The 19,245-nt window shown below is 43.0% G+C and overlaps 1 protein-coding gene across 1 annotated transcript in view; it reads right to left on the reverse strand.

Annotated features, from left to right (window-relative positions):
* UHRF2 (ubiquitin like with PHD and ring finger domains 2) overlaps nucleotides 1-19,245 on the reverse strand; it is a 690,531-nt gene that overhangs the window by 397,340 nt on the left and 273,946 nt on the right. The window contains exon 4 of the mRNA XM_069230126.1: nucleotides 13,029-13,247. Within this exon, the coding sequence (XP_069086227.1) occupies nucleotides 13,029-13,247 (219 nt within the window). The remainder of the gene's footprint in view (nucleotides 1-13,028; nucleotides 13,248-19,245) is intronic.

A 19,245-nucleotide genomic window follows, 5' to 3' on the forward strand; every position in this document is an offset into this window, starting at 1 on the left:
GCCCAGCGGGAAAGGCCCTGCAACAATGAAGCCGGCTCTGAATGGATCCGGCGGAGTTGCAGGGGTGCGACGGGTGCAGTTGCACCCGTCGCGATTTTCACTGTCTGCAATGCAGACAGTGAAAATCTTTCTGGGGCCCTGTTAGGGGGCCCCTGCACTGCCCATGCCCGTGGCATGGGCAGTGCAGGGGCCCCCAGGGGCCCCCGCAACACCCGTTCCCGCCATCCTGGTTCTGGCGGTGAAAACCGCCAGAAACAGGCTGGCGGGAAGGGGGTCGGAATCCCCATGGCGGCGCTGCAAGCAGCGCCGCCATGGAGGATTCTCCCAGCCGGGGGTAATCCGGCGGGAAACCGCCGGACCCGGCTGGGCGACCGCGGCTTCACAGCCGCGGTCGGAATACAAAAGGAAGCACCGCCAGCCTGTTGGCGGTGCTTCCGTGGTCGTCGACCGCCAGGGTCAGAATGACCCCCATAGTGTGGGAAAATTATGCCAGCAGTGGCTAAAATCATCCTCACTTGACGCAGTTAGAGAACACCTCAGTCTCCTGTCTAACTCTACTGACTTACAAGATTTCTTGTCAGGCCCTAGAATACCACGTAGGAAGCGTTTCTTATATGCATTATACAATTAGATTTGTAAACTTTCCCAACAAGATGCTGCTGCCCGGTTAAGGCAAATAGACCAGGAAAATCTAAAAAAGGCATTAGCTGTTGTGGATGATGGGATTAACACTTTGTCTGACCAGATATATATACCATTAATAATATTGCCTCTTCTGCTATAGACATTATACAATCAGATATGTCTTCTTTACAACCAAGGACAGAGTCAGATCAGGTCTATTATGCAGTTGGGTTAGACGCTTCAAACATTGAAGGCGGGTCGCATCCCATGGCAGCACGTTAATGCAAGGGAGATATTTTCTTCTTTTAATCTAACGCGACAACAACAACTAATGGCTAAGAAGGAAGCAACTTATGTCATGGTTAACATCGAGAATCTAGAAAAGTTGCCTTTTACCGTGGCTGAAATACCATCGGCTGAGTGGTTAATACATGGGGTTATTAATGTGCCTATTGCCACACTACAATTCACCTCCAGTTTAAAACACATTCAGGAAGGCAAATATGAAAAACTGGGAAATAGTTACATCCATGAGGTGTGGGAGCTTCCCTTCTCGTACAAATGCTTCAATGGCATGAAAGAGATCTTTCTTAGCGGTAGTGAATGCGAGACTTCAGTCAGCCATTTGATGATTTGTGAACAGCTGTCCTTGCATGAGGCGTGTAACGCCTCAGCTGCAAACCTGGCTTGTTTTCTGAAGGGAGTCCCAGTCCCTTTGATTAGACCTACGTTCCAGGTGTTTTCAAACAGCAGCTACGTCCTTCTCAATAGTGAAGGCTGTTGTGGGATGCGGGTCGGAATAGTTTACGTTGTTTCGGTCTCTAAGGTCGTTACATGCTGCGTGAGCATACTGTTTCCCCCCACTAAATTTAGGGAGGTAGCTGATATTTGGCCTTACATTGCTACTTCAAACGTGAATTTCGAAAAGTTAACTAGACTCAAGGCTTTATTGTTTCAAAAGCCTGTGGCCCTTATGTCTGCGCGCGAGACCTATGCACTTCAAGTGGCAAGATCATCGGCAGAAATACAGTCCCTGTTAAACACAAACTTTCCGAGACACTTTGGTGAACTCGTGGGACGAATATTTAATGCGTCCAGTACAACTGGAATCGCACATTTTTTCAAAGCTGTTGGTTCTGGTTTTGTTCACACCTTCTTCTCCATATTCAGATTGATAACTTCAGCTTTCCACTCAATTTTCGGTAGTATTTTGGGGGGATTTCCGATAACTTTGGCTTTATTAGCTGGCATCCTGCCGTTGCTGTTGTTTATGCGCAATGGCTGTCCCGCCGCAAAGAGGAGAAATGACGGCGCTCCCATCAGCGCAGCTGTGTCGTGAGCGAATGATGCAGTACTTTGGAGCAACACTCCTGGAGCAATTGGAGTGTGACTGGTTTTTGTCATTCAGACCGGTTTTGTATTGTGTGCAGCCCGTGTTTCGGTGCCTCTGGTGCTCTTTCGAATATGCACTGAAGTCTGTCTTTCACAGCAGCGCTTGCCTGCAGTAGATGCTAATCTGTTGATGTTCTCGCTGAGGGTTCATTACCAGACATTCGCATTGAGGTTGCGTTTGCTGCGTGAAGCTAATTATGAGTTACCCTTCCTGAAGGAAGTTGTCGACAACTCCGTGGCCACCACCATTTCGCCCCGGAAAAGCAAAAACTGTGTGTTGGCTGCTGTACAGGTTGCAAGGACAGCAGATGACACCAAGCCACGTCCACAAGTACTTCTTGAATTGTCTATGTGGTTGCGGAAACTGCCAGGCCAGTGAAAGCAAGAGCGGTCTGTAATGTGGTTGTGCTTAAAACATACTAAAGTTGAGTCAGCCTTTTCTCCAAAGATCCTGAAGCCATCAAAAGGGGTATTCATGAGGAATCCTTGTATGTCACCGGAGAAGATTGTGGTACACATCCCGGCGTGACATCTAATCAAGACACAAGTGCCTATGGCACAGCTCACACATGCTGTTGTGTCAAGGCCAGCTATCAGAACATATATTGTGGAGTCTTTTTCATACTAAACTGTATGAGCAAGTGCATTCCTGAATATACCAAGGATGGCTAGAAAATTCTCGGCCTGGCATGGGCCAGTGCTGGTTCCAAGTCAGAAATTGGCATTAGGACATTCCTGGAATGGGTGTTGCTGGTGTTAGGGTTGTCACTGGATTGATCGGGAGTCAGAAGAAGGCCCAACCAGTGCCAGGGTAGGACATGAAGGTGAGTGTGCGACTAGGGACCCCATGACTCCATGGGACCTGAAGGCACTTCAAGGGAACCAGAGTGACTTTGAAAATCACCACCATGGCCTCTTCAAAGGCCTCTAACTTCTGTGGAGTTGATGACAGTCCAGGATACTCCTGCGTACCATGACGAGTCTCTGACTAGGCGCAGAACTGGATTATGTCAGCAGCATTAAGCCTTTGGAGCAGCGACTGCACGGCTTCTTTCCTTGCAGGAGAGGTGAGAGGGAACCAATCCAGCTTTGTTTTTTCGTGCTTGTGGCGCAACTTGGATTTGACCTTATCCGACAACCTAAAGCCATACCAAGGCATGGCATGAGCACAGCCACACTAGTCTGGGACCAGTGTTTCGAGCACAAACATCTCTTTTGTTCTGCAACAGAGTTTCGTTTGCCCCTCCTTTGTAACCTTTGGGTGCATCAAGGAGCAATTGCCACACAACTTAAAGTTATGCCAGTAACCAAGCCATCAAATCAAATGTGTGGATCAGTGATATTTGCTTCTTGCAGTCCCGGCATGGATTAAACCCTGTGGTTTTGGGAGGAAATATTTCCCTTGGCACACAGTTGAAATAAATGGGTTTTAACACCTGACACTCTCTTCGAAGTGTTCTCAGTTGATCGCAGCATCTTATGTGGTGCCAGGGCCATTACCCTTGGGCCAGTTCAGTTTGTTCAAGGTTTTATTAGTCCCTTAACAACCACAAATCTTTGGGCAACATGTGTTTGTGCTGGAAGTGCCTCATGGCATAATATGCCAATCTTAGTTTTTATCATACATGCAGGGCAGTACGCTGGAATTCGACACATGCATCACATCTTTCCCACTTGTGGTATTTCGGGCGACAAGGGATTCACACATCACAGCAGTTCTTCTATGCAAACTTGTGGTGGCAGTTGGTACAAAATCTAAATGGGTTGTGCTCCATACTTCTTGCTTATCATCCAGTCCTCATGGTTGAGGAGCTGCCTTCCAAAACTTTTTGAAGAATGTCAGGTTTCTTCAGTGCCTTGGTGATTCTCCTTCATGTAAGTTGACCGTTTCATTGAAATTCCGCAACTTTTTCGTGAGTCTTTGAATCTCTCAGCAAAGAACTTTAGTTTCTTCTCTACGTGAGCTCAGGAGCTCTCAGCTCAGATTTTGAAGATGGAGACCTACGACAAAGGGCTTCTAGAGAGCGTAGGTCAAACATCAAACAAGGAGGAACATGGCACCGAACAGTCGATGATTCAACGACACACAAAACACACAAAAAAAGAGAACGAGAGAAGGGGCTGAACGACACAATTCCAGATGCAACTAATAAGATACAAGAATAATGTACAGCATGTGAATGCAGAGAATATTTGTGCAGCAAAAAAAAGGAACTGATGTCAGCATACAAGGGCTGTGCTTGTATGTGGCTTGGAGTTGTCACTTTCAGTACAAGGCCATCCGGAGTCTGGCAGTACCAGCTACTGACATGAAGGCGCAATTGCTATTGCAAAAATTCTGATCCAGTCTCGCAGCTAGGGATATTCAAAAGGTAAGGAATCTGCAGTTAAAGGTATCTATCAGAAATTCAAAGTGTGGGAAAGGCAACACACTGGTACATGTGCCACGGAACTGTCTTCCTGCATTGTACAACAATGCTGAAGTCTGAGAAATTTAAAACATGCAGAGAATCAAGGAAGATCTAAGGTGGCTGATTTTCTTTTGCATTTCCTCCTAAATACCAGGCCAGCACTGTGGCCAGCTTGAGACCGAACATTCTAATCAGTCAAAAAAGTTGTAAAGCACATTTGAGGACAGTACCCAGAGTACAGTACATGTGAGTGGTGCCTATTTTTTAACAAAATTATCTGTTAGGTTGCAGAGCAGAATGTGCTTACCATTAAAAGGTAATTCTTCACGGTCATGCCACTCTGTTGCTGTTAAGTATGCATATCTTCAGAAGATGAGGAGGAAGGAGGGTGTGCAGGCTGCCTGGACAGAAGCACTGCACTTTATAAGGATGTGTTTGTTGACACACCTGAGTACCAGAAGTCAACATGTTCTATGACCCTGCAGGAATCTCACAAGCATTTACAAAGGTGGTGGCCATATTGGAACACAAAGTATACATTCCTCAGGGCCCACATTGCCCTTGCTTGACAATTGTAATACGACACTGGTGCAGCAGACTTGTGTGATATCCTGTTATCTGTTCTACCATGAAGCAGACAAAGACATCTGGAAAACAGAGAAGTATCTTGCAAAGAACAGACTTGGAAATTGTTTGTTTCAATTCTTCATGAATAGGGTTATAAACTCCATAACTGTCATATGTTTATAATGACATATTTATACAGAATATGAACTTTATAGTACTTGTTTGTTTCACAAGAGTCATCGATAGGATTATGAACTCAACTGCACTGTTCACTCCACAAGGGATCTACCAAGTCACAAACTACTGCTAACTCCAATGGAATTATATTAGCTCAGAAGTACAGTTGTATGGTATGTTGATATAAAAGATAGTGAATCCATACCTAAGCAGGGCTAGGAATTACACAGCAATACTAACAAGTGCTTTCATGTTACAGTTATCCACTTGTCACACTGTCATAACCCAAGCACATAACATTTCCTAATTTTGAAAGTAGCTCTCATTTGTAAATAAGCCTGTAGTAAACCTGATGGTTATATCAAAATGTAGTCATATTTCAGCTCAGAAGAAAGGCAGAGTTTCAAATTGTACCACAGAGTGGACATACAGGTACAGGACAGTCAAAAGTTCAAGTTAAACCATCAATATTATGTTGGTTTTTATTTAGGTATCAACACTTTGGTAGTGCATATTAAACACAGCATGTGTGTGATGATATTGAGTATCTCTGTTGCTCTCTATTTCCCCATTCCCCTTTCCTACTGGGTCTTCTATACAACCCCAAAACAGATCTATGGCGCTGGCTGTTGGTTTGAAATAGTGTGAAAAATATATTTTCTCCCATCAAGTCAGGTTTCCAGGTACAAAACACTAGGGCAGAATTCCAAAAAGAGGACAGCACTCATTTGGGAAACTGAGATAATGAGGAAACAGGGGCCTGACCTGAAGAAAAAAATGCAGTCACAATATTTTCTCTAGATGTTTCTCTCAGGTCACTTGTTGTGACACAGGGACAGAAGGGAAACACCTACTCACTCAAGGACAGCAGCACCCTAGCCTGGTGATGACCTAGGTACATTATGACGTCCTGCTCTGCCCAAGATTGAGGAACAACTGATGAAACTCTGGATTTTTTCTAAGGTGAAGACATTGTTTAACTCAGACGAGATGGTTCTGTACATTAGTTAGAACTGACCTATTATCTTTAATACCTTTTTGTTCAACTTAAGTTCAACTGCCCAGATATGATACGGGTTGTGCTATGGAGAGGCATGTCTCGATCAATTACATTCGTTTAGGTAGGAAACAGGTCACAACTTACTATTTATTGCAATCCAGTTAATTATATATTTTCAGTATAACCACAGACATTTTAATATTGAGGGTTTAGTAACTTTGCACAGCATTTGGGGATGAACAGCACTGGGTTTAAAGTACCCTTTGATCGCAGTCATATGAAAAATAACCTTTTATTCAGTTTAAGTGCTGTTACTGTGCTCTTTGATGGCTAGATTGTTTGATATTGTGACTGCTCAAGCTGGCAGACTTCATTTGAGAAACCTGAATAACATCCTTAGAACGTCAGAAGAAGAGAAATTAATTCTCCTAAATTGAAGGAGATGTGAGTTACTTGGAGGCATTACCTGGCTTTGAGGAATGTCGACTTGCTATGTTGTCTTATTTTTATCAGCTCTTGGTCCTTTTCCTCGTCGAGGCACGAGATGGTTTTCAGGATGAGGAACAATTATGTACATTATGTCAAACTGAAGTAGGAACAAAAAACTTTCATGCATAAATGCCCAAACCTAAACTGAGCATACTTATTCTAGTCTTGAGGAGCAGTTCCTAGTTGTATTCACCTAAAGCCAGGCGATTTCATAACACTACCGATATACTTTGAACCAATGGAAATTAGTTCAAGTTGTAAAACAATGACTTTATGTCCATTATGCTACGACTTGCTGGATTCTACTAGTAGATTTTAATTAAGTGACCTATGTTGATTAAAGGAAGGTATGTAAAATCTGTGAATATTTCGAAGTATTTTATAAGAGAGTTTAATATTTTCTATAAAATGAAGTATTGGTGTAAACTATCAATTAACACTAAAAAAAAGAAAACATACACATGCTTAGATTCATTATTTGACAGAATTTATAGAGCGCTGCTAATCACCATTAAGGGTATCCAGGAGCTGAAAGCCAAGCTGCTAGAGTGGAATCAGTTGAACAACCAGGTCTTTAGTCACCCTCTGAGTTCCCAAAGCGAAGGTGAAGGCTGGAGGTGGAAGGGGAGGCTGTTCCACGACTTCCCAGTGGGGTAGGAGAAGGAGCGTTCTCCAGTGTTGATTCAGTATATGCGGTGGGTGTGAGCAAGGGAGAGGGATATGGAGCGCAAGTGTCTGGAGGGCAGGTGGACGCTTCTGCGGTGGTTGATGTATGCTGGTCTTTGACTGTGCAGGGTTTTGTAGATGTGGGTTAGCATTTTGAATTGGCATCGCTTGTGGATGGGGAGCCAGTGGAGTTTCTTTAGGTGAGGGATGATGTGGGTCCTTTTGGGGAGGTCAAGGATGAGTCTGCCCACTGTGTTCCGTATGGTTTGCAGTCTCTTAAGTAGATGTGTGGTGATTTCTCCATAGAGCGCATTGCCGTAGTCCAGACGAGGGCTTGACTGATGGTGCATCTGGTGGGGACTAGGAACCATCTGAAGATCTTTCGTGGCATGCGAAGGGTGAGGAAGTAGGCGGAGCAAACTGTGTTGATATTTTTTCATGGTGAGTCTCTTGTCCAGGATGATGCCGAATTTCTGGGCTTGGTCTGTGGGAGAGGGTGAGGGTCCTAGTTCCATGGGCCACCATGAGTCTCTTCACAGGCAGGTGTTGTTCCCAAAGATGAGTACTTCAGTTTTGTCTCTGGTGAGTTTGAGGCAGTTGATTTGCATCCAGTCGAGGACGCTGGTCATGCACAAGCAGAATTTGGCCTTGGTGACGGATAGGTCTTCAGATAGGGAGAGGATGAGCTGGGTGTCATCTGTGTAGGAGATTAAGTTAAGTCCATGGGTTCTGACGATGTTGGTCAGGGGGATCATGTAGGTGCTAAACAGAGTAGGGCTGAGGGATAAACCTTGAGGGACGCCGCAAATTATTTTCTAGGGTTCCTAGGTGAAAAGTGGAAGGCAGATTCTATGGGTTCTTCTCGTGAGGAAGGATGTGATCCATTTGAGTGTGTCCTCTTGGATTCCTATCTGGTGAAGCCTCTTGATGAGGACCTAGTGGTATACGGTGTTGAAGGCTGCTGGGAGGTTAATGAGAGCCAGGGCAGCTGTTGTTTCTCACTGGTCGAGGTGGGGTTCTGATATCATTGGTGGCTGCAACCAGGGCAGTTTCGGTGCTGTGGTTAAAGCGGATTCCAGATTGGGATGGGTACAGAAGATCTTTTTGCTCCAGGTATTCTGTGAGTTGGTGGCTGATGGTCTTTTCGAGGACTTTCACGAAAAGGGGTGCAGGGAAATGGGTCTGTAGTTCTTGAGCTTGTAGGGGGTTGGTGGACGGTTTCTTGAGGAGGGGTTTGACTGCAGTTTGTTTCGATTCTATATGTACAATGATCTCATGAATTATGTGGAAATGTTGAAAATCTGTCAAGATTTGCCCCTCTTCAAGAACCATTGTCCAAGAGAAGATTGGTATGCTGTTGAACTTGGAACCAGAAGTCTAGATCACATTTTGGGTTCTTCACTTCAGTAACTACTCTGGGTGTTTCTTTCTTTCCTTCATATAATAATGTAATAATCAAACTGTACAAAGTGCTGCCTAGCACTTACCCAACATTAAACGAACACCACTCTGTTCTCTAGACAGAAGATCCTATTGGTACAATAATAACTGATTTCTGCAAAGTCCTTTGTTGATCCTTGGAGATAGGTTTTTGCTTTAACACATTCATAAAAGGAATGGGGTCTTTAAAAAAAGGAAAAAAAAGCATGAACCACACCTGCCACTTTGGGGGAAGACTAAGTGAGGCCACCATCCCTCTCCTTCCCCTCCTAGTCAATTGCAAAAGCCCTATATTGTTTTCTGGCTTTGGGAGTTAAGCGTCAACTTTTTCACGATCCATGCAGGACCATGTCATGTTTTTTCACTTCCTAGGTACTAAGTCCACGTTTGCATTGACTGTATAGGCTCAGTACAATCATGTAAACATGGACATTGATCAAACAAAGGGAAGGGATTATTGAACGGGATGCATTTTTACACAACTGACTCCAGAGAGTAGGCATTCGCTATACATTGCACTATGATAAAAGAGCCATTACACTGATCTACTATAACACTGTAAGATAAGTAAATTACTACTGTTCTTAACTCTACTTGCAGTTATCACCTTAAGTGAGCTTGGGTGGAGTTAAGAATAGTAAATGTGTACTTACCTTAGAATGTAATGACAGATCTGCACATTTACATTTACATTTTACATCTGTGTAGTGGATGTGATATTATTTCAAGTCTGTATTCACAACTGTGATATATAACATACAACTCACACTTTGAATGGTCTCCTGCTGCAACTAATATCCTGTCATGTACAAACAATGTCAACCACATCTTCATGGCAAAAGGCACAAGTTAGAGGCTGGTGGGATGGGAAGATGTAAATAGAAGGTGTTTAACACGTTACACTGTTCCATGTAATACAACAGAATAATATTTAACTCACTAAAAATGTGTATCTTAAGGAAGATACTGCATACTGAAATGGAACTAAACCAACGTTATGCAAACAAAGAACTAGAGCAGCCACTTAAACAAAACATGGGCCGATAAATTAGTGAAAAATCACAATTCATGCGCTTTCTGACATATGAACCATCCAAAAGCTTATGTTCAGCCAAACTAAATGTTGGGTACTATAGTTACTACCAAAGAGCGTTTCAAATGTCAACAAAGCTACTGGAAAGGAAAATGTCAAAAACTAATGTCAGCATTTTATATATATTTTAATGGCAGGTCTAATCAAAAACAAAAGGAAAAGGAAATGGAGGTTATTTTAGATCACTAGTGTGAACAGTACATATGTTTGAGAAAAATAGCTCATGGTAACAATTTTTTTACTTTGCATTGACTAATGAATGGAGAACATTCTTAAAGCCGTCCTTTCACGGACTTGGCATGAGAACCTGTAAAGAAGCCACTGAACAATGCATCATTTGTAAAGATGAACAGCTATTGGCAGGTTTCATTAGGTTTCTGAAAGATACAGAAAAAAAGATACAGGTCAGCCTCGTAGCAGCACTCGAGTATTTGATGAGATTCCTGCAAAATGTCAGGCAGTATTATATTATGAGCAGACAGCAAGCAGTAATCGGACCAGCTCGGAACAACACGATTTTGGCAGAGTATTAGGTGGCTTCTTTTGTGTTTGCGCTATGATCAGACAATCTGTAGTAACCTTCATATTGGTTAACCTGAGTATTTCAGACAGACCAGACTGCTCGTTAGATGAGTCTTTGCAGCCTCACAGGCACGGTCAAATACATGACTTTGCAGCTTTGTTTCACATTTCAAGTGGGTATCCATCCACTGCCCGTTGTCCTGCATGTTATGGTGGGTTGCACTGTTACAAAGCATCACACTGCCACCTTTGTTGCTGTATTGTTGGGAGTTAGGGCGCAGTTTAGTTTGTCCTAAATGTTTTGTTCAGGTGGTTTTAATGAAGCAAGCTCTGTGCAGTGGTACAGAAAGTCAATGACATATCAAGGGATCGATTTGAGCCACTAGCCCACGAAAATTTGATACAACAACTTAAACTGACTTAAGAAGCTATGAAAGAGCTGCAAAGATGGCACAATTAATCTAGTTCGTGAATGGAGAGAAATGCCACCAAGGGTCCTCTTTCTCTTACAAACACTACTTATCACGGTTTCAAAATCATACCTTATAACAGATCCAAGACAAATATAATCAGTTCATTAGTGGATTGTAGAAGAGCAAAGTAGCTAGCCTATAACACATTAAATGCTTTGAGCCCCCATCGCCGAAAAAAATCAACACATAGCCTTTTTTTCTTTTGACATTTTAGACATTTCACACTTAAGTCATCATAACGGTTGTTTGTTTTGTGGATTTTACCTAAATGCAGTTTGTGTGGCTAATAGGTGTGAAGACCGCAGACGAAACCAGAAAGCTATACATTTCTGAAGATTAGGCATAACTGCTCAAGGTTTTCCCTCTTAAAATAACTTCTGAAATAAAAAAATGTTAATGTAAATGTGAAAGAATAGAAACCGATGACAAGGTTTCATCTGCAAATTTCAACATGGAAAGCTGATCCACTAAAGTAATACACCATTATGGCTGTCAGAGACTTTCTTTCACGGAGATATATATATGGCTTGTAGTTAGTCCAAAAACCATTGATAACCAATATTGACCATGTAACGCTTGATAATGAAATGTCTAACAAACAGAAGGAAGGTTGTGCATTTTTTAAATGTACCCAAAGTCTGAGTTAGGGACAGGGGTCATTTGTACTACACCGAAAGCTAGTACCCATGATGTTATGTGAATTTTGAGGGCGTTTTTTTCCAAAAAGTTTTTGGAAAGAAGCAACAAATATAAAGAATATCGATAGAGGGCGATGAGCATATCCTTTGAAAAGTAACAACTGCTCTGTCCCTTCCAAATAACTGTCCAGCTTCAATAGAGATGCACTGATCCAGGAAGGTGGCCAGTGGAACCCATCTTGTCAGCTCCACTAAGTACTGTATCCACATTTAGATATCCATATCAAGCAGGTGAGAATATTTTGGCCTTCAGTAGAGTCGCTGTTATGAAGGTTCCAATGAAGGCATTCAACTTCTCTGACTGAAAGCCTTGTTTGTTCCACCAGTTAAGTATTTTTTTCAAGAAACACACAATGCAGGAGCTTGTATCTTGAAAACAAACAATGGCCTGATTTTTCTCCCTGCATGTGGGTGCCATTGCAAATTTTGCCTACACAGGACCACCATGTGTCTAACAAGGGTGCCGGACCAGCAAAAATAGTGATGGTCGCCACAGCTATATCATGTCTCTGAGCAACTTCAGTTTTGACCTGATGACCCTGTCAGGTCACAGGTTTATGCCTGCTGAGCGAGGTGAGAGTCCACCACTGTAAACCTAGTACTTTCTACAACTATAAAACAAGCAGTTGAAATGGAATGGGTCTCACGTTTGCTCAAGTTAGTTATTTGCGTTGTAAATTCCTAACTGGACTTTTCTTGCCACATAAATTGAAAATGAAAAGTAAAACAGCTGACATAAGTGAGGCAATTCAAAGCGACATGGCTACCATGAGAATGAGCACGAAGGAGAGACACAAAAAGAAAAAGAAGTTTGCTCGCTGCAATCGTGCAAATATCCATGTAACAGGGTCGATGGCCAAGGCTGTAACAAAACTGCCCCAAGGAGGGACAAAAGTAAGGCATTTACCAATAACGAAGAATTTCTGAAAGGTAAGCCCATAAACAAGTGATAGGGATGGGCATGCGGTGGGTGTGGTAAAAAGCTCACAGATGGATTACAACACGTCACAGTGCTTGCGTGCTCGACCTAAAAAGCGGGTGGAACACAAATATGGCAGGGTGAGAACAAAGTAGATTAACAGTGGTGCCCCTGCTCCGACAATTCTAAAAATGACACCCTTCAGTGTGAAGGGGCATTTTTAGTTTAACTGATCCTCAGCATTGCTGTTAAAGTGAGGGATAATGTTTTCTTCTTCTGCTTTCCAATTAGTCGTAAGTGTTTAGCACAGGCCTGCTTTCATAAAGTTAAAGAAAACACATCTGCAATTTGTGTTTAAAATATCTAATTTTAGCAATATTTTTAATTTTGCAGTGTTGCACAATTAGCTCTTTTACACCTTTATACATTTACTTAATATAAACGATAAACTCCAATTAAAAAGATATGGTGATAGTAAAGATTACATTGGAATTTAATTGTATTACAAATTAAGTAAAACAACAAATCACGATGTAAAACAGAGAAAACAAACTTACCTCAAGAAAATTCTGGCATGCACCTCTTTGTTAGTCCTCGAGAATACTTTCAACGCTGTTATTTGGGCATCAAACCAGAATCCTCGCTCCTCTGGACTCTCAACATTATAGTTCACCATCACAACATCTCCCACTTTGAGATCACTCCATTTCAGAATAGTTCTTGCTCGTGGGCGAAGATTGCGGGAAGACATTTCTATAACACCATTCTCTGGATAACTTGAAGTAAAAGAAAGGGGAAAGGGAACGGTTACTGAAACCCCATAGTATCTGCTGAAGCAACACTGAAAACAAAACCACAGGAGGTCAAAAAGAACAAAAACATACAAATATCCACTTAACTCACAAATGTATTTGAAAAAAAATAATGTTGCTTTTAGCCTTCGCAATTATAGTATTTCAATGATATACTGATACTGTAAAAATTAACAGCCTTCTGGAGGGGTAAAAAAGACAAGGTCACGAATAGATTGTGACCTTTCACTCAGACTCAGGCAAAGCTTGTTCACAGCACCATAGCCTACATTTTTATTTCCAGTCCTTTTCACAAAATTGTTCCATCGCCCGCCACTCCTAGACAGAAAGTAATTAAATAATTTACATATCATCATATATTCTACGTATACATGCAGTTTTTAAGAAATGTAAGTAGTAATACTTAATGGTTTTTTTTTTCATCTTAAACCTGTTGTTCTACTGAAACATATGATTTTCAAGCCACGTTTAAACACAGGGCTTCCCTTTCTTGGTGTGTTTAAAAAATATCCAAGGGCACCAATTCAACCTTACCGCAATATGAACTGCCAAGGAGTTTGGGGGGCTGTTTCCTCTTCACCAAACCCAGCAATTCAGGGGCAGTATGGCGAGCTGATTACTGAATCTCTGATTACTAATTTGTATGACGTGTTTATCCCTTTTCTCTGTTAATGCAGATGCTGTGTGTCTGTGGAAGCAGCATTCTCTCATCCAGAGAAAGGTTTTCGTAACACATCGTACAGGTATCAATGTACTTTGCCGGCATGGAAAATAAATCTACCCCGAATGGTGGGCGCAACAATCAATCAGAGCTTAACAGCTTGCTCGTATACGGGCTCTTGTTGCTTTCATCAAGCAGAGTATGTGAGTTACAAAGTGTCTTGCGCTCGACCAACAGGCAGAATGGCTTATTTTAACCCACGTGATGCTGCATAAAAACGACGAGAAACAGAAAAAAGCACAAAGCAATGAAATCCAACACAAAGGAGAGACCATGACAAGTAGGTCCCTGCAGTCTGATTGACCAGGCAGGAGCTGTCAGCTCACGCATGGGATGCACTGTGTTTTCATAATTCTTACGCTCCTAGAGGTAAGGTGAACACATGATGAGGGGAAAGTGAGCCTAGAAACTTTGCTCCAGCTCTAACAATGTGTGACAAACGGCGGATGTTCGTGTCAGGGAAACGGAGGGTGATGGAGCAGATTTGCTAATTTAAGAAACTCTAATGATTAATATGCGTTTATTTATGAGAAAACTGGTTAGAGAAATTAACATTCGAAAAATAAACGTGTATAATCGAAAATGTGCCCACTGGGAGGGGTCACCATGTGTATTAACAGATGATAAAAATAATGAGAAAAATTATGTAAAATGTATTAATATATAACTGGATGTATAACCTACGTTTTGTGTAATTTGCATTCTTAATTTAGCCGAACCAAAGGCCTGGTTTCACTGGGCCTTGCCTGCTTACAACGTGAAGACTGGACAAAGCCTGCGAGGACTGGTAATCGGAGTAAAGGACCTTGAACTGTGCAGAGTTCAATGGCTCTGCTAGGACATTCTGCAATGTACCAGCAGACAGGAGATGATGAAGACAATTTGATACAATTATGTGTAGTGTAGGCTAAATGCACTTTCCCAGGACTTGAACAATAGAGGCACTAACTAAAGACTTGTATGCAACAATTTTGTTACCTGAAGAGCCGGATGATGTTCTCATCACAAGAGACACCAATCAAATTTATGGAATAGGATGCCTATGCAGAAATAGAGATTTGGTAAATAAAAACTATAGATTAGAGTCATAACTTCCGACGAGACTGACCAATCAGCAATTAGGGGGACAGACTGGGAGAGCCTAATAAAAAGTCATGACAAGAGGAGCAAAATCATAACTGCGAGGAGAGAGCTGATGACGTCAGAAGACGCTGTCCGAAGTGCTGAGAATTGGGCTTATACTTTGTGCGCCTGATACTTAGCTTACCACTGATGACCTGGGGACAAAGACTGACTTGTTGCTGATCCATCCTGGATAGGTAGCTATGAAAATGTGACTGACTAATTCTGTGACTTTACTTCTAGGTACCAACTGCGCTGTTCTATAGAAATTCTCTCTTAGATAGATTATTCCAAATTAATGTTTTTCTCTAAATTTGTTTTTGCACGAAGACCCGCATGCTGATGCTAATTTTGGTTAGGTAGGGACGGGACGTTGACAGCGACAATGACTGACGAATTGAATTGCTGAATTACTTCATTAATGTTAAATAATTATGGACTTATGAACTGTTTCGTTTACTTATGAATTTCTTAGAGAATACTAATTACCTTGATGATTAATAAAAATTGATTAATAAAAGTAGAGTTTACTTATAATTAGAATTGTAAACAATAGGGAAATAAAATTTGTTCACTTTTTCATGAGTGGTGGTTATTTTTGGATTAATACGATTTCCCTTGGTGGTTTTTCCTAAGTGTTTGATATTGCTTTACCATTGTTGATCGTTGGTTCAGAAATCACTAGGATACTCCATGTGATTCAAAAAGGTTTATTGACCAATACCTGTCCCCTTGTAAGTTTACTTACTAAGGACCAGGCGTGCTAGCAGGGGCATGGGCATTAGATTTGCTAAGTCCCAGTCAATCCCCGTCCCCCTCTGGTACGACAGGAGAATAGTCTCTCCTCCAGAACTGTCGCAGGTGGCCATATCGGTTTCCTTGGGTGCCTCTCACGCAACATGGCGGGCAAGAGCGATTCCAGGGCAGCTGAACCCTTTGCGTTAGGGACTGGGCTGCGTACTGTCCGGATTGAGTTATAAACGGTCAGGAATGATGATGCAGACTATCTGTGCAGACCATCAAGGAACGCTGCAATTGAGGGTTCTGAAGGAATGATACGGAAGGGGATAATACTTGAATTATTAGTTTGGAAAGGAGAACAGTTGGTTTGCAAAGGAAGAGGGAACAGTCTGGGGTTAATCATGAAGTGCTGCACCTGGAAAGGTGAATTGGGGAGGGACAGTATTTGTCCTTAATGGCTTATATGCTATTATTCCTATTGTGTACATTGGGATGTGGGACATGATCAGGAGGGCATCCCCCAGTCAAGGCTGGGCACTGTTGACATACTGTGAAATTCTCTTCTTTCTGGCAATGCGATCTCCATAGTCTTAGCAGGAATTTTGTCGAACAGCATCCCCCCAGGCTATGCTCAGGTGTCTGTTTGCCAGCCTCCTTAATGATTGCAGTTTCTTAGCACTGAGGACGCTTTTGTAGTACGTGCCTGTAACACAAATCTCAACTGTAATCCATTGGACAGTCTGTGCCATTTCTCAAACCAAATCACTACGTGGTGGAGGGCTATAATGAAGTTGGATCTACGGTTATAGTTTCTGTTCAATAATTCTAACCATTTTTCACACCTTGTGAATATTTTTCAGGCATTAGACTGGATCAGGGAACTTTAAAGCAGAACTCACACCAGTAGTTGGCGTTGTACAGCTCCGCACTTACATTATTCCTCTCCGGAAGAAACAAGCAAAGCCTATATAAGCACCACTCAGGCACAGTGATGCAAGTTCATTTCATTCCGTGCCTTCAGAGTTGGCTCCAGTTATAGTCCTTGGTATTTTCAAGACCCTTTTTTCACAGACGATTTCAGTGAACAAGGAAAAATGTCACCCTTAAGACAACAAGGGTCAAGCTGTGTAGGGACTGTCACAAATCAATGTGGGTGACAGACCCTCATGAAGCAGTCTTTGGTGCCTGGGGTCGGGGCACAATTCTAGGGCCTTTAATTACTGTGCCCAGATGAATCTGAAAAGCCATACAATACCACAAGTCGAAGCTCTAAGTCACCAAACATCGGAAAACTCCATGCCGTGACCAGTCCAAGTAAAAGGAAGGTCCCGTGCCCAAAAGTTGTTCCTATGGCAGATCTCTGTAGTTGTCGAAGTCTTCGGGTATATCCAGGTAGAAACATAAGTTGTGAAAGCGGAAATCATCTCTTACCCGCCACTCCTAGAATCCAGAGAGGGCATCAACATGCCACCCAGTCTTGCTCCTGATTTCCATAGGAGGCGATCCAGAGTCTAATCCTTATGCACCCAGTTGTACAGTTTTAAAGAAATGAAAGTAATACCAAATTATGTTCTTCTCATCTGAAACATATGTGACATGGGCAGCTTCCTCAAGCGCAACACAGACAAGACGGAGATAATGATCTTTGGGAAAAAAGTTTCCCATGGGACACATTCTGGTGGCCCTCAGAACTAGGATACTCCTATCCCCCACTGACCATGCTAGGAACCTAGGCATCATTCTGGACAACAAGCTAACCATGACAACTCAGGTTAACTCCATGTCCTCCTACTTTTTCATCCTCTGCATGCTTCGTAAGATATTCAAATGGCTATGTCGCGCCGCGCGGTGCGGCGCGAGCCGAGAGCTCGACTTCGACCGGGCGTTCGGCTCGGGCCGCGCACCGCGTTATTAAGACGCGGCGCGCCCCCAGCCTCTCCTGCGCGTTTCGAGGCCCCAGATTTGCTTGGGGCCTCGTTCTTCCTTCTGCCTTTCACTGTCCCAGGGGTCTCTGAACCCTCTTACCTGTTTTTCTTCGTTTCTTTGTCCTTTCTTCTGTTTGCAGTCTGTTGTGTGCCTTTCTTTATGTCTTTTCCTCCTTCCCAGATTCCTGTGCTTTCCCAGCATTCCTTGTTCCCTATTCTCTATGGTTCCTCTACTATTCTGTTCTATATATTGTTTCCCTATCTAAGATGGTGTCCTTTTACTTCCTGTGGGTCACTTCCTGTTTGTTGGTATATAAGGGCTGTGTTTTTCCTCTTTCCTTGCGCTGCAACACTTTCTGCTCAGTTGGTGTCTTCGCTCCTGATTTCCTTGCCTTTTGGTTTTGGACTCAGCATTCTGTATTTTCTGATTTTTGCTCCTTTTGGATTCCTGTTTGTTGTTCTTGTTTTTCTCCAGGACTTTTCCTGTTTGGAGGTTTTTCCCCTTGGAAGGGGTTTTTCCCTCTGGCGCTACTTTCTGAAGGGCACGGTCTGTTCTTGGTGTCTCCATTGCCTACAGCACCGTGGCTACCAGAAAGAGTCGCCCCTTTTTGGGCCAAAGCCGAACATTGAAGATTCACGCCACCAGATCTGCAAATTCCAGGCGCAAGCAGCACGTGAGTCGTGACAGATTGCAGCGCCAAACCATTCCGACGTCCTCAAACACCATGGATAATACAGTGGCGGCTGCTGCAGATCCGGAGCAATCTCTGTTAACCACGATTCAGCAACAAGCCCAGGAGTTGCAACAACTACGTAATGAAAATGCTGCGTTACGACAGGCTTTGGCCCTCCGCACCAGTGATGTTCCGACAATCTCCGCTTCTACCCCTTGTTTCTCTGGTGAACCAACCAAGCTTCGCGAGTTCTTGGATGCTTTAACGGTGTATTTCGCCTTCCGACCTACTCAATTCTCCCACGACAGGACCAAGGTGGGTTATCTTATCAGTGCCTTATCCGGCCCAGCCTTGGCCTGGGCAACCCCGATGGTGTCCTCCGACGACCCTGTATTGTCAGACTATTCCGCCTTTGTGAGTCGCTTCAAACAAATGTTTAGCCGTCCTGGATTGGAAGCCTCCGCTGAAGAAGCCTTGTGCGACATCCAACAAGGCTCCCAAGACGTCCTGCAATATATAACCCGTTTTCGTCAGCTGGCGGCAGAGACCACTTGGGTGGAACGTACTCTGGTAACATTATTTCGTAGAGGACTCAAAGAAGAAATAAAGGATGAACTAGTGCATTCTACCAGAGCGGAAGATCTTCGTGGCCTGATGGATCAAGCACTGTCCATCGAATATCGTCTTCAGGAACGGAGATCGGAAAAGAAAAGGAGTAGAGGGTTTACCCAACCAAGTAGCTCCCGTGCATACCTGCAGCGTTCCGAGGAACCTCTCAC

This window comes from Pleurodeles waltl, chromosome 1_1 (assembly GCF_031143425.1).
Source record: "Pleurodeles waltl isolate 20211129_DDA chromosome 1_1, aPleWal1.hap1.20221129, whole genome shotgun sequence".
NCBI lineage: Eukaryota > Metazoa > Chordata > Amphibia > Caudata > Salamandridae > Pleurodeles > Pleurodeles waltl.